General features: G+C 39.6%; 2 protein-coding genes across 5 annotated transcripts in view; one reads left to right on the top strand and one right to left on the bottom strand.

Moving 5' to 3' along the window:
• Positions 1–15,264, bottom strand: part of CASK (calcium/calmodulin dependent serine protein kinase) — a 363,023-nt gene that overhangs the window by 159,694 nt on the left and 188,065 nt on the right. The gene's annotated exons all lie outside the window — the stretch shown is intronic.
• GPR82 (G protein-coupled receptor 82) lies at positions 117–14,265 on the top strand. Its single transcript, XM_039256050.1, has 4 exons — positions 117–241; positions 9,062–9,195; positions 11,917–11,976; positions 12,114–14,265. The coding sequence occupies exon 4, from the start codon at positions 12,148–12,150 to the stop codon at positions 13,153–13,155; it is 1,008 nt and encodes a 335-aa protein (XP_039111981.1). The 5' UTR covers positions 117–241; positions 9,062–9,195; positions 11,917–11,976; positions 12,114–12,147; the 3' UTR covers positions 13,156–14,265.

The raw sequence follows: 15,264 nt of genomic DNA, 5'->3' as shown, positions 1-15,264 counted from the left end.
TGTAGGACATCTGAGCAAAACCTTAAGAGGCCTTGTAGCTTCTAGTTCTGCTCTCTTGGAAGCCTGAGACCATCACATTATATATAAACCCGGAGGAAAGATCACATGGAGAGAGATGCTCGGCATGCACGACCATCCCAGCTGAGGCTCCGGATATGTGAGTGAGGCCATTGTGGACCACCCAGTCTCAGCTCCACTGCTGGATGACTAAGAGGCTGCAGAGCTGCATGAATGACCCCAGGTGAGACTGCCAGAAGAACTGCCCAGCTGAGCACAGAACAAATTGCAGAACTGAAGAGGGAACAAACGGTTGTCCTAAGTCCTCAAGTCTGGGGGTGGCTTGGCATGCAGCAATGGATACATGATGCACATAAAACAAATGAAAATTATGTGTCCTATTTCTAATAAGGTGACAATGGATACAGTAAGTAATTTCGTTAACAAAAGAGGCAATGCCATGAATTTTTTTTTAATGTTTTTTTATTTATTTGTAGGAGAGATACCGTGAGCAGGGGAGGGTCAGAGAGAGAGGGAGTCACAGACTCTGAAACAGACTCCAGGCTCTGGGCTGGTAGTCAGCACAGAGCCCGACGTGGGGCTCGAACCCACGAACCGCGAGATCATGACCTAAGCGAAAGTCGGACGCTCAACCGACTAAGCCACCCAGGCGCCCCTGCCATGAATTATTTTACTTGAAAGCTGTGTGTGTGAGGAAGAGAGGGAGATAGCTATTTTCCAAACCATTGTAGGCTGGGGACTGGCAGGGTTATTGAAGATTTAGTAACAAACCATGTGTTCTCAGAGATAAAAACAGGCATATGCTCCCCCTGATGGAGAGAGGTGAATACCGAGGCACCTGGTTAGGAGCTTTCTTAGATGAAAGGATCTGCAGTTTGTTGAGCTCAAGGGACGAAAGACTACAGAGGAGGAGAACAGTGAGTTTGCCTATGTTTTCTTCATTAGGTGAAATATGCTTTAATTTACATTTATTAATAGACATGTTTTCATTATAAACCTTTCAGTATTCTTTATTTTTTTTTCAGTATTCTTTATTTTTTTAAGTTTATTTATTTATTTTGAGATGGAGAGAGAGAGAGAGAGCGAGCAAGCGTGTGAGTGAGCTAAAGTAAGGGAGGGGCAGAGAGAGAGGGAGACAGAAAATCCCAAGCAGACTCCACACCATCAGTGCAGACCCCGATGCAGCACCTGAACCCACGAACTATGAGATCACGACCTGAGCCAAAGTCAGAGCCACCCAGGTGCCCCAGCCTTTTAGTATGTTTTAACTTAAAAAAATTTTTTTTTAATGTTTCATTTATTTCTGAGAGGAGAGAGAGAGAGAGTGAGCGAGCAGGGGAGGGTCAGAGAGAGAGGGAGACAGAATCTGAAGCAGGCTCCTGATGTGAGGCTCAAACCCACGAACCGTGAGATCATGACCTGAGCCGAAGTCGGACGCTTAACTGACTGAGCCACGCAGGTGCCCCTCAGTATGTTTTAACTTTTAAAACTACGTACATGAGTTTCTAGGATTTTTTTTTAAAAACTAACTAAAATTAGATGGTTATAACTTTCACACACTAAAATGTCAGACTCTTTTTACTACTAGAATAATTGTGGCTGTGAATGTTCTACAAAGTTGACTCTTGTGATAATCACCAGTACAAAACCAAAAAGTCCTCACAGGACAAACCCTATTAAAGGCAGATGAATGCTAATGGGTTTTCATCTTAAGGACAGAAATCTCTGTCTATACAATTACTCGTACTCTATTACATTTAAAGTGTTTTTAGCTAGTCAAATAGAGTTAGAGGTTTATCATGTTATTAGAACTTAAAAAAAACTAAACTTTTAAATCGTTTTACATTTCTAGCTGGAAAACGGAGCAATGTGGGCAGCTTATGTTTCAGCCTTTAATTACGAGAGACGTTTAACTAGGGCTGGTAATACATTGCCCTCTGCTGGCCAAAGCATTGCCAAAGAAATGAGTTACAGACTTGTACATGAATATTTAACCGTGTGGTTTTTTGTTGTTTTTTTTTTTTTCAGTTTTCACTACTCGTCTTTCTGGAGGTATGGTACGCCAGAGAACTTAAGTTTCTGGGCTTCAACTCTCTATTTGTTGGTTTGTTAAAACAATACATTTTAGGCTGGTTTTTGATGGAGGACAGGGAAAAAGAGAAAATATGGTAATATTAGAAGCTATGCCACATAGGGGCGCCTGGGTGGCTTAGTCGGTTAAGCGTCCGACTTTCGCTTAGGTCATGATCTCGCGGTTCGTGGTTTCGAGCCCCGCGTCGGGCTCTGTGCTGACTGCCAGCTCGGAGCCTGGAGCCTATTTCAGAGTCTGTATCTCCCTCTCTCTCTGACCCTCCCCTGCTCACGCTGTCTCTCTCTCTCCTAGAAATAAATAAAAATATTAAAAAAAAAAAAAAAAAAAAAAAAAAGAAGCTATGCCACATATAACACAGTTGGAGAATTATCTCAACACCAAGACTTGTTTAGAGTGATGTCTTGAAATGACTACTCAAGTCTAATATATCTGAGTCCATCAAAATATTATCAAGATGCATCCATCAATGTAAGATCTGATATAGGCAAGGATCATCAGTGAATGAAGGCTAAAATCAACTGAAAGGGAAACAACGCATTCACAGAGGCTCAAAATATGACCTTCTGATTATTTACTTATTACAAAGGGGAAAATGTACTTTTACAATGGGGAGTTGGCAGGAGTTAATAAATTTCCAGACTGAAAACTGCAAACAGGTATATAAGTGAGGTACTTTTTTCAGTCACTGGGGATACTTGGTCACCTTATCCAAGACAATAGACCAGATTCTGGTGGTAGCTAAGAATATCGGCTCTGAAGTCACACTGCCTGCGTCCATACTAAAGCCCTACACTATACCTCTTATATTAGTACTGGCAAGTTATTTATCTTCTATGGGCCTAAATGTCCTCATCTAGAAAATGGTGGTAATAATAGTTATCTATCTCAGAGATATCTTAATTGAATGAATATATATATATTCAAATATATTTGAAATATATATATTCACATATATATTTGAATATATATATAAAGTACTTCGGTGGCTGCCATTTATTATCGTAGGTTTTCTGGAGGTACGACCTCAGGTACCCAACTGTCCCTCGCCTTTCCCTCATATCTCTCTTCTTGCCCCTTGAATAAGGACAAGAAGTGAAGTGGGGCAGGGGATTTCGCCCCAAGACAACTGTATCTAGAAACTCAGAAGAAATGACTGGTAATAAACTGGCCAGGAAACCCTGGGCTTGGGAAGAAAGGGACAGTGGTGAGAGTTCTGCCTTTTTAATTCCCCAAATCTCCCTGCAATACAAGTTACTATTTCCCAGGGGCTTAGGTGTGAGTATGTGTTTTGTACCTAGGACAATCTGATGTCTGATGGCCTAAATTATTTTTAGAATTCTATCATCGAATGTTTCCTTTTTAGGAATTTATCTACCTTTGGCTTTTCAAAGAGCCTTAAGCAACAACAACAACAACAACAACAAAAAGAGAGAGAGAGAGAGAGAGAGAGAGGGAGAGAGAGAGAGAAAGAGAGAAAGAGAGAAAGAGAGAAAGAGAGAAAGAAGGAAAGAAAGAAAGGCAGGCTCAGAGGCATATGAATTAACCCTAAGTCACTCAAAGATGTTGAAATTCAAAATGTGACTGCCCTCAGAAATAATTTTTTGCCTCATCTAGTCTGATGCTGAAGCTTCTTCCCTTCCCTGAACCTGATTTGCCATCTACTTTCTGATTGCCACCTCTGAGGTTGTTCCTTTTTTAATTTTTTAATGTTTTTATTTATTTTTGAGAGAGAGAGCGAGCGAGCAGGGGAGGGGCAGAGAGAGGGAGACACAGACTCTGAAGGAGGCTTCAGGCTCTGAGCTGTCAGCACAGAGCCTGAGGCGGGGCTCCAACTCATGAACCATGAGACCATGACCTAAGCTGAAGTCAGATGCTTAACCAACTGAGCCACCCAGGCGCCCCTAGGTCATTCTAGTTCTTAGGACCACCACCGAGACTGCTACAGTGTTTCCATGCTGTGCCTTTCTAGAAGACCATGTCTATCCACTGCATGCAAACCTATGTGAAAAGGCAAAAGCCAAATATAATGAAACTTTGATTAGGAGGTACATTTATGTTTTGTCATTAGACCCTTCTTACAAAGCTCATTACTTTTCTGTGCGGTTATCAACTTCCCTACTCTGGACTGTAATTTCTGCTGTTTTTAAAGTTATTCTTGAGGGAAACACTCCCACGATTTGCTGAGAAGTCAGCTGCTCAAAGTAGAGGTTCTTTATACCCTGATTAAGGGTGGGCCAGCCACGAGAACAGCTGCCTGCAGTAGGAGTGGGGGCCGGTGAACAGTGCACTGGAGATGGGGCTGTGGCCAGACACCACATCCTGAAGGGAGCAGGGGCTCAGCAAGCCTTGAACAAACCACAGCTTTGAGTAACAGGTCTTTGCTGTACTCCTCCTAAAGGTAAGCACTGGCTTGGGTGTGCACTGAACTGGATAAGAAGCTTCCACTGCCCCCCTTTGGGGGAACTATTTATCTTTTGAACATGATGTTCTAAGACAGACTACATAAGGCCTACCTTCTCTTCCTGCACACCAGCCTCCCGATGCCCTGAACTCCTGACACCAGAAAGAGCAGTCAAAAAGGCTAACTGTACCCAATTTAGACACTAGCCTAAAATAAGTGTCTGGATGAAGCACAGAGTTTCAGGTATGAGTGAGCTGTCTGATGTCCTCTGGGTTCTGTCTCTGAGGGGAATTGCTAAGGGACCCTAACCCTGATCCCTCTAATCCACGTGAGTCTGGAAAAGTCTCACGCACCCTTGCCGTACACAGCTCACCATGGGTCATCAAAATAAATTACCACGTGACTGCCCTCTGAACCATTCTTACTGAACGACTCTCCACACAAATTCTGGGGTCAGAGTTAAACATTCACTTGATACTAACATGAGTATGTCAAAAGCAGGAAACTTAGCATGAGGCAGGGCTTATATTCTGGGGAGCTACTCTAACACCTCAAGAAGTAAATCGTAAGGGTTAGAGCACAACATCTAGGAGATCAGTGTTTGGCAAATGATGGAGGAAGTGATCAGAAGTGTTAGACAGGAGCATTTTCACTTGGAGAACAGAAGCAGAACTTTGAAGAGGGATCAGTGGGAAAAATGAATGAGAACCAAAGAAAACTACTGGTGGCCTGAAAGAGAAAAGTCCAAGGGGCCACATTTACAGAGCACTTATAATCTTTGAAATTTCTGCCTGACAAGTTACATTTTTGTGAATTTAGTATTCTCTAACATGTACATTTTTCTACCAATTGCAGTATTTCTTAGAAAAATAGAAATTTAAAAATCCCTTATATTTCCGTTAAAGAATTCAAAATCACCTTGGGGCGCCTGGGTGGCTCAGTCAGTTAAGCGTCTGACTTCGGCTCAGGTCATGATTTCACGGTTCGTGGGTTCGAGCCCTGCATCAGGCTCTGTGCTGACAGCTCGCTCAGAGCCTGGAGCCTGTTTCAAATGTTGTATCTCCCTCTCTCTCTGACCCTCCCCTGCTCATGCTGTCTCTCTCTCAGAAATAAATAAAACATTAAACAAAAATTAAAAAAAAAGAATTCAAAATCACCTCAATCAAAAAGAATTTATACTGTTATTCATGGACAAAAATTAGCTTGAAGTCCAAAGTTTGCAAAGACTAAAAAATTGGACTTGATTTCTTCCAGTCAATTCTGCTACCTTACAGCCTATAATAGGAATCCCTGTCTGAACAAAGTTAAAAGTATTCAAAACTGTGGGCACCTGGGTGGCTCAGGCGGTTAAGTGTCCGATTTTTTAAAATGTTTTTTATTTATTTTTGAGAGCACAACAGGGGGAGGGGTGGGGGGGGGAGAGAGAGAGAGTCAGTCAGTCCAAAGCAAAGCTCCAGGCTCCAAGCTGTCAGCACAGAGCCTGATGTGGGGCTGGAACCCATGAACCGTGAAATCATGACCTGAGCTGAAGTCGCAGGCGCCCCAAGCGTCCAACTCTTGATTTTTGGCTCAGATCATGATCTCATGCTGCATGAGTTTGACCCCAGTGTTGAACTCCATGCTGACAATGTGGAGCCTGCTTGGGATTCTCTCTCTGCCTCTGTTCCCCCGCTCCTCAAAATAAACAAAGAAACATAAAAAAATATCTTTAGAAAGTATTCAAAACTTGACCTCAGTTTATTTACCCATAAGTAATATCAGGTACAACTGACTCCCAAGAAAGACCAATAATTCCTGCTTTCTAAGACAGGGGATGAAATTGGGGGGAAAAAAAAGGGACATGTGCTTTCAAGTTAATTTACTAGCCTTGGGCATGCTATTTAACATATTATTTACCTCCTTGAGACCCAGTTTCCTCACATATAAAATGGGACCTCTGCCACCCATTGTTAGGGTTCTCCTATGTAAAATACTCTGCCCAGCACCTAGCACAGAATTGTTGCTTAGCACGTGTTCTCTTTCCTTCTAGTTCCTTTGGCTTTTCAGAACCATCAGGATTCACTGTTTTCTCCTTTTTCTGATTTTAGAGCACTTAAAGTCTGTATCACATATCACATATTAATCTGAATTCTTGGCTTGCTTGTTCAACCACTCTTGAATTTCCAGAGACCCTCTGTTAGCTTGTGGCTAATATACTTCTATGACTTCCACACATCACTAGAAACATAGTAGGAGCTCCAATAAATATTCAGTAAATGAACTGCACTGTTTAATACAGAGCACTAAAAATCAAGACAGGAAGAAATGGCAAAACATACATCCATCCAGGCATTCTTGCTCAATAAATGACCAGTTGCCTGACAATTATTTTAAAAAGTTGACTCTTCCTTGGTCCAATGGTTGACTGACATCCTGTGGTAGCCAGCTTCCAAGATGGCTCCCAACAATCATCACCTCCTGCTAATTACCTCTACACACTGAATCACTGCTGGCTGTGTGACCAACATAATACTGCAGAAGTGACAATGTTGAGTTCAGAGGTAGATTAATAAAAAAAAGACATTGCACCTATGGTCTTGTTTTCTCCAATCACTTGCTGGGTGTGTGTGTAAGCCAGCCACCAAGTAGTGACGACAGATGGCTGTGTGATATCATGCAAATTAGTGACCTTTCTGACGTTGTTTTCCTCACCTTTAAATTGAACATATTTCATAGGATACTGCAAAGATTAAATATGATATGTAAAACATAGACCAGGATGCCTGGCACATAATAAGCTTTAATGCAATGTGCCTAATACCAGTGGTGGTAGTGGAAGCTGTAGGAATTGACTGGATAGGAGATGTGAAGGAAAGAGAGGGAATCAAGGATGATTCCTAGGTTTTTGACTTGAATAACTGAGGAGGTGATGGTATCATTTACTGAGTTTGGGGGACAATGGAGGAAAAGCTGGAGAGCAAGGATATTCTTTTTTTTTTTTTTTTTGACTAAAGGTGCTTAAGCCTCAAAGTGGTAATATTTTAAAAATATCTCTCAATTACTTATAAACACAGCATTCCATTTCCATTCTTTCTTCTCTAAATTACTTCAAACTTTTTGTTGTTGTTGTTCTAAGTAATTCCTTCCTGGAACATGAAAAGTTGTTGAAGTAAAAATGATAGGAATTCCAGAGGCTAAATTACACAGCACTCAATGGCAATATAACCCTGGATGAGTCACTGTTTTTTTTTTTTTTTAATGTTTTTATTTCTGAGAGAGAGAGAGAGAGAGACAGCATGAGCAGGGGAGGGTCAGAGAGAGAGGGAGACACAGAATCCGAAGCAGGCTCCAGGCTCTGATCTAGCTGTCAGCACAGAGCCTGACTTGGGGTTCGAACCCATGAACCATGAGATCATGACCTGAGCCGAAGTCGGACGCTTAACTGACTGAGCCACCCAGGTGCCCCGAGTCACTGTTCTTAATGAAGTGAGGGCAAGCATTACAAAGATGAACAGTAGCAGGATAAAATCAACTCAGGTAGTTCGCACTTTTGTTTTAGAGAGCACAATTAACAAAGATTAGGAGGGATTTGTGCAATCAACATGAAATAAGATACGCGTTCGGGGTTATGAGAAATGGCAAGGTACTTCTATTAATTCTGAATGAAGATTTACTGATAGCTGAAGTGCTCAGGCTTGATGAAATTACATTTCTGTTCCCATTCTCAGACTCCCAGTGGTTTCACTGACACAAGGAAGGGTAGTGTGTGACGCAAGTCTGGTGCGCACTTAGCTTGCATTTAGTTACTAGTTCACAGACTCATTAAACGATCTTCTTTATAAAACTGGTTTCACCATTCTTTATATATCATAATAGAACTACCCATTTTATCCAAGGAATATTTGGTCTTCGGACTCTGGCACTTTCCAGGATTCTCCAAATCCATTAGGAAATGCTCCAAACAATGTACATGACTTTGAATCTGAATGGAGGACCACACGGGGCAATTCGAAGTAGAATGGAGAGGTTCACTTGGTAACCAAGTTGGGACCCAAACCCCTGGGTGCAGTCTGTACTCACAATGTGCTGCTCCATACCTCAAAACAAAGGCTTTCTACCCAAGATGATCATGAAGTTCTGTTCTGGGTCTATGATATTTGATTCTAGTAACATGCCATGGGTAAGAAAACTCTGGGTTTTCTTGCCCTTTATTCTTGGTAAAGATAAATTGCAAATAAACCATCTGCAGATTTTACAGACAGGTTTGTACCAGTATTTTCTTGGGTTATTATGAAGCAGTTCCTTCTACCACTGTGATGTATAAAACTAGCTACAGGGGACTAAACTTTTGAACTTAATTAACATCAGCCAAGCATGCTAATAAAGCTACTTGAGGTAAAACTGGTTCATGAAATAATCATAAGGAAGTACAATATATATATTGTCCACCAAACTTCCTCCCACTACAGAAATAGAGAAATGAGGTTTTTTTGCGAGGTAGTTTGCTACATTTACCATAAGTATTGAATTTCTTCAATACTGTTTAATTTCCTTTTTTCCCCCTACTGTAGTACATGTCAGGCAAGAATCTATTCACACAGACTAGACTTCGAAAGATACCGGATGGTCTGAGAATCTTCAGTCTGGAATTTAGCTTCCCTGCCCTGAACAGCAGAGCCTTCGCTGGTGTAAACGACTCGTACAGGTAAGACTGATCACTTAAGTTCTAGATTAAAAGTTAACTCTATAAAAACTCTAACAGGACTAAAATGCTTACATTTTGAAAACTGATCATTACGGTCTTTTTACCTCCTTTCTGTTTGGAAGTGTTTGCTATGTGTGAAATAGAAAAGCAAGGCAACAGTCATAAGGGATAGCAGATGTCATATGAGGTGGTCTAGTTTGAAAAAAGGGGAATATTATCTGTGAATACAGAAGCACTATTACCTTTTTGGATTTTAATATATAATGCATTATCTACACATGGCTGGGGGGTGGGGTTCTTCTTTAATATCATCAGAAAAGGAAGCTCCATTTCTCACATAAAAATCTACTTGGATCTATTAAGCTTTTCTTAGGAAATAAACCGGCTTATTTCACTTTCTATTTGACTGATTTTTAAATCAGGTTAGGCTTTACATATTTACAATTGGTAATACACTAACTGTAACCAGATTCTTTTTTAAAAAATATTTACTTTTGAGAGAGAGAGAGAGAGAGGGAGGGAGGGAGGCAGGGAGGGAGGGAGGGAGAAGGGGGGGAGAGAGACAAAGACAGAGACAGAGAAAGGAAGAGAGAGCACAAACAGGGGAGAGGCTGAGAGAGAAATATACACACACAGAATAGGAAGCAGGCTCCAGGCTCTGAGCTGTTAGCATAGTGCCCAATGCGGGGCTCGAACCCACGAACCATGAGATCAAAGCCCCACGAACCATGAGATCATGACCTGAGCCGAACTCAGAAGTTAAATCAACTGAGCCACCCAGGTGCCCTTGCAACCCTATTCTAACTTGCTAGGCTGCCCTGGACTCAGATATAAACTCACACTGAACCATATGGACTGTTTTCTCAATAAAAATCACAGAGAAATAAAATTATAGACAGCGGTAGATATTAAGGGTCTCAGTATTGAACCTAGAGACACTGTACAGCCCTCAAGCTTTCAAGCCTATGTGTGGGGATTGCATGGTTGAAAAAACTATTTAAAAATTATAACAACATACTTGGAAGAAAACCTATTTTTTTTAAAGATTTTATTTGTAAGCAATCTCTATACCCAATGTGGAGCTCGAACTCAACAGTCCCAAGGATCAAGAGTTGCAAGCTCCACCAACCAGGCCCCCAGGTGCCCTTCCTTTCCTATTTCTGTAATCCAAGATGCAAATATTAAAAAGTGTGACTCTAAAGATGGGGTAGAGAGTGAAACAGCTCTGAGGGGCTGCAGGCATATAAGAAGGCGGTGCATGGCATCTTAGAAGACAGATGCATGGGAACATTTTTGTGTTTATCAAAAGACAGGATGTAATTTAAAAAAAGACTGAGAATCTCCATTCCAGATTTTTTATAAAAGAGAATGTAGTACCTAGAAAGCTATGGTGATAAAAGCAGAAATGTGGCACATTCTTAATAGAGCTTATGATTCTTATTTGACCAAAATCCAGTAACTTGTTATTCCCACCTGAAAGGAATAAAGGATGAAAATAATAATGAAAAACAGTTTGTATGTGACTCTTCAACACTTCGTGTGCATGATTTGATGCAAGAAAGATTTAAAAATACGACACAGGGGCCCCTAGCTGGCTCAGTTAGAAGAGCGTGTGACTCTTGATCTCAGGGTCATGAGTTTGAGCCCCACGTTGGGTGTAGAGGTTAGTAACAATAAACAAACTTAAAAAAAATAAAAACAAGACATAAAGAAGCAAAAACCATGCCTGCATTTATGCTATGATTAAAATATCTTCTAAACAATCATATTTTTTGAAAAACCAAGGTACTAAATTATACACAAAGACACATGAGGGCACTCTAACCAACAAACATAGCAACTACAGTTTTGACAAAGAATTTTACAGTTAAAAAAAATTGCAGTATGGTAGTTTAGCATTAAATATTTAAAATAAGAAATTACCAATGCCTTTTTGGTAAAGACCCTGAGATTTTGGTGTCTATCCTTGGTCACTATACCTGCCTTCTGTTTGATCCAGGATCTTGTCTGAGTATTTGTGTAGAATTAAGTTTACTACTTTTTTTTTTACTTCCAAATTTTTATTTAAATGCTAGTTAGTTAACGTTAGTGCAATATTGATTTCAGGAGTAGAACTCAGTCATTTATCACTTACATACAACACCCAATGCTCATCATAACAAATGCCCTCCTTAATACCCATCACTCTGGGGCGCCTGGGTGGCTCAGACAGGTAAGTGTCTGACTCTTGATTTTGGCTTGGGTCATGATCTCGCAGTTCGTGAATTTGAGCCCCACCCGCATCAAGCTCCGTACTGACAGTGTGGGGCCCACATGGGATCCTCTTTCTCCCTCTCTCTCTGCTCCCCCCCCCACCTCACTCATGCTTGTCCTCTCTCTCTCAAAAAATAATAAACTTGAAACAAATACCCATCGCCCATTTAGTCCGTCCCCCATGCAAGTTTACTTGTGAAATACGAAAAGAGAGGATTCCAATAGGTGCTTTAACCTAGCCACGAAAAGACACCATTTTGAAAAGCATGTACAATTTATGTAGAATTAAGGTGATAATTAAAAATCAGTCTTCTATTAATGTGGCCACAAAATATTTTTGCAACTTTCCTTTGGCCAGTATGTAGTACTTGCATGTGCCTTAAAATATTTCAATTACCTTTCTAGGCAAAACCCAAAGAATGACAAATCTCAGGCATTTAACTATTTGTATCAAATTTTGTCTTTTAGACCAAGGCACCATCCACAATCACGTCTTTTATTTCCCCTGGACAACTGTGATTAGAAAAGGTGAGAAAGCCTCTGTACTTTCCCTTTCCATCCAGTACATTTACATTACTATTTTACTTCATCCAATGCTTTTGAAAAACTATTCATTTAAATACCATCTATCATTTTGATATTAAATATCTGCAATTCTGTTCTAGCTCCTGAGACAAAATTCAAGAAAACTTGCTATAAATGAGTAACAACTCAACATGTATTCAACCATCCAGGATCTCTTCCATGGCTTTACCAATCATTTATACCTTCCTCTGCATCATTGGTCTCTTTGGAAATTCTCTCTCTCAATGGGTATTAACAAAAATAGGCAAGAAGACATCGACGCACATCTACCTAGCACATCTTGTGACTGCAAACTTACTTGTGTGCAGTGCCATGCCTTTCATAGGTATCTATTTCCTGAAAGGTTTTCAATGGGAGTATCGATCTGCACGATGCACTCTGGTCAATTTTTTGGGAACTCTATCCATGCACGTAAGTATGTTTGTCAGCCTCTTAATTTTAAGTTGGATTGCCATAAGCCGCTATGCTACCTTAATGAAAAAGGATTCAGTTCAAGAGACCACTTCATGCTATGAGAAAGTATTTTATGGCCATTTACTGAAAAAATTTCGCCAGCCCAACTTTGCTAGAAAACTGTGTGTTTACATATGGGGAGTTGTACTCGGCGTAATTATTCCAGTTATCATATACTACTCAGTTGTAGAGACTACAAAAGGAGAAGAGAACGTGTGCTATAATCGGCAGACAGAACTAGGAGCCATGATCTCTCAGACCGCAGGCCTCATTGGAACCACATTTATTGGATTTTCATTTTTAGTCGTACTAACATCATACTACTCTTTTGTCAGCCATCTGAAAAAAGTAAGGACCTGCACGTCCATTATGGAGAAAGATTTGACTTACAGTTCTGTGAAAAGGCATCTTTTGGTCATCCAGGTTCTACTAATAGTTTGCTTCCTTCCATATAGCATTTTTAAACCCATTTTTTATGTTCTGCACCAGAGAGGGAACTGTCAGCAACTGAATTATTTAATCGAAATAAAAAATATCCTCACCTGTCTCGCATCAGCCAGAAGCAGCACAGACCCCATTATATTTCTTTTTTTAGATAAAACGTTCAAAAAGACACTATATAATCTCTTTACAAAATCTGATTCACCACATCTACAACCCTATGGTTGACTTCTGACTAGAAAACACCAGCAAATAGGAGACTGTTTATATGGCGATTAGGGATACTTGACTACATGATTAACAGGTCACAGCTTGACTGATAGCAGGCACTAAGAAACCCTCTTTGGTTTTAGAAATAACCATAAAATTCACTTTCCAGCTCTACTAATATTGCAAGTTGAGATGGCAGAGACTTTCAGAGGCAAAAGTCAAGCATGTTAAAAGGATCTCAGTGCATCTGAAAACAATAGACCATTTTCTCTTTAAGCTCAACTGTGTATGCTTTTATTTAGAACACAACATTTCATGACTGTAGGATAAAGCAGCAAATGGTTTATGACTTTCTCTGCTTTCTAGTAGTGGCAATATTAGGGCCCATCTAGGCTTAGTGTTTTGTTGGTAACTTTAAAAATGAGTTAAAAAAAAAAAAAAAGGGCAATCAGAAATGTCCTCACTGAAGTCCTATCTAGATGTATGAAAAACATTGTAAAAATCCAAGGCTTTATAAATGCACTATTTTGTACTGTCTGCTCATGTTACTATGAAAACCAATAATCATTGATTCCAATATTTATCAAGCCAGTGATTTTGTAAATATGCTTAAATATTTGGGTTAGGCTTGGTCGAAATAAAGAGCTAATACAATGTCATTATATGCTGATCGTCATCACATCTTATAAATTCTCCTCTGTATTCAATAGAAATAATGTGATTGATAACAAATAGTACCTGGCATGTAGTTATGTACGATCAATTTTTGTGAAAATAAATGAATGAATAAGAGCAGTATAATAGTATTGTTGTTGAGAGATTGGTCTCTGGAGTTAAGAGCCCCTGGGTTTGATCCTAGCTGAATCTTTTCTCTTATTTAGTCAGACAGTCTTCAGCAACTTACTTGCCCTCTTAAAGTATTAAGTTCTTCATTTGTAGAATGGAAAAATACTATGTAATTCAGAGGTACTATTATTAAATCAGATGATGTTACTATTATGAGGAGCTGTCCTTTACTAAGCATTTGCTATGTGCCAGGCACTCTGCCTCTATGTTTTGCATGTATTTTAATGGTTACCACCATAAAGGATGCCAATTTGCTGATGAAAAAATGGAAGTACATAGATAAGTCACCCCAAATTTCTCCAATATCTAAATAAATACTCAAACCGTAAGCATTTCTCAGTCATTTCTTTCTTCCATGTAAAAATAATGGTGACTATATTCTGTGCTATATGAGAAAACAATTTTTTTTAAATGTGTTTTAGTTTCCCCAAAAGATCGTGAGTGCCTTTCGAGCTGTAGCCTGCTTTCTCTTTCTACTCCCACGGTACTTGCATTCTCTGTTCACATAAAAACCAGACAAAAAGTTAAATTAAACTGAGGTAGAATAAATGTTCATGGTAACCGGTTACTTCGTTAGAGACTGCTTAAAGACCCATTTATTCTCTATGCAGTGATTTCTTCAGTGCTCAAAAAGAAGTTTAAAGTAAGTTCACGTAGCACTTCCAAGCCTTTAATCTCGTAGCATGTTTTTGTTTCAGAATTAAAAATGTACAAACAGTACACTGTACAGATTCCCCAAGAGTCATGTGTTCAAAGTCTCTAGTGGTTTTTCTAGCACATCTGCATAATTTTCATTAAAAAAGAATCGAAAACAAACAGTAAATATTTCCTCTCTTTTTTAGTTCAATGCTTAACTGAGAGAAGAAAATGTTCAGAAAAAGGTCTGAAGTAAACGCACGCTGGCTTCAAATATTTATAGTGTACATCTATTCTTTTACAGCAGCAATCTAATTTCCGGTGATTAATTTACAGAGACAAAGGCAGACCTGGGAACTCCAGGCGATTTCCCTAAGTGCTGGCTGTAAACAGAGGTGTCTGTTCACTACTTTCGTTTTTACATAAGTGATACAGCATTAAAACTCACTGTAGTTAGTTAAAAAAAATATATATATATATATATATGAATGTATCTCCTCTAAAAATCATTATTAAAAACATCACTTTATCTTGCCATAACTCTAAGTAAAATAAAAAATGTATTACCAAGGTAGAGTTTCCTACATTTAAAAAAGGCAGGAAAAGAGGTGTGTAATTTCTCCTTAAGTTACTCATTCTGATAGG

Source organism: Hyaena hyaena, unplaced genomic scaffold, assembly GCF_003009895.1.
Source record: "Hyaena hyaena isolate Hyena2069 unplaced genomic scaffold, ASM300989v1 scaffold_12, whole genome shotgun sequence".
In the NCBI taxonomy this organism is placed as follows: Eukaryota; Metazoa; Chordata; class Mammalia; order Carnivora; family Hyaenidae; genus Hyaena; species Hyaena hyaena.
Note: the sequence above shows the minus strand (reverse complement) of the source record. Positions and strands in the feature narration are given on the sequence as shown.

Bases quoted from the DNA above. Each gene is read 5' to 3' on its own strand.
- GPR82 (XM_039256050.1), top strand. From the start codon at position 12,148: ATGAGTAACAACTCAACATGTATTCAACCATCCAGGATCTCTTCCATG.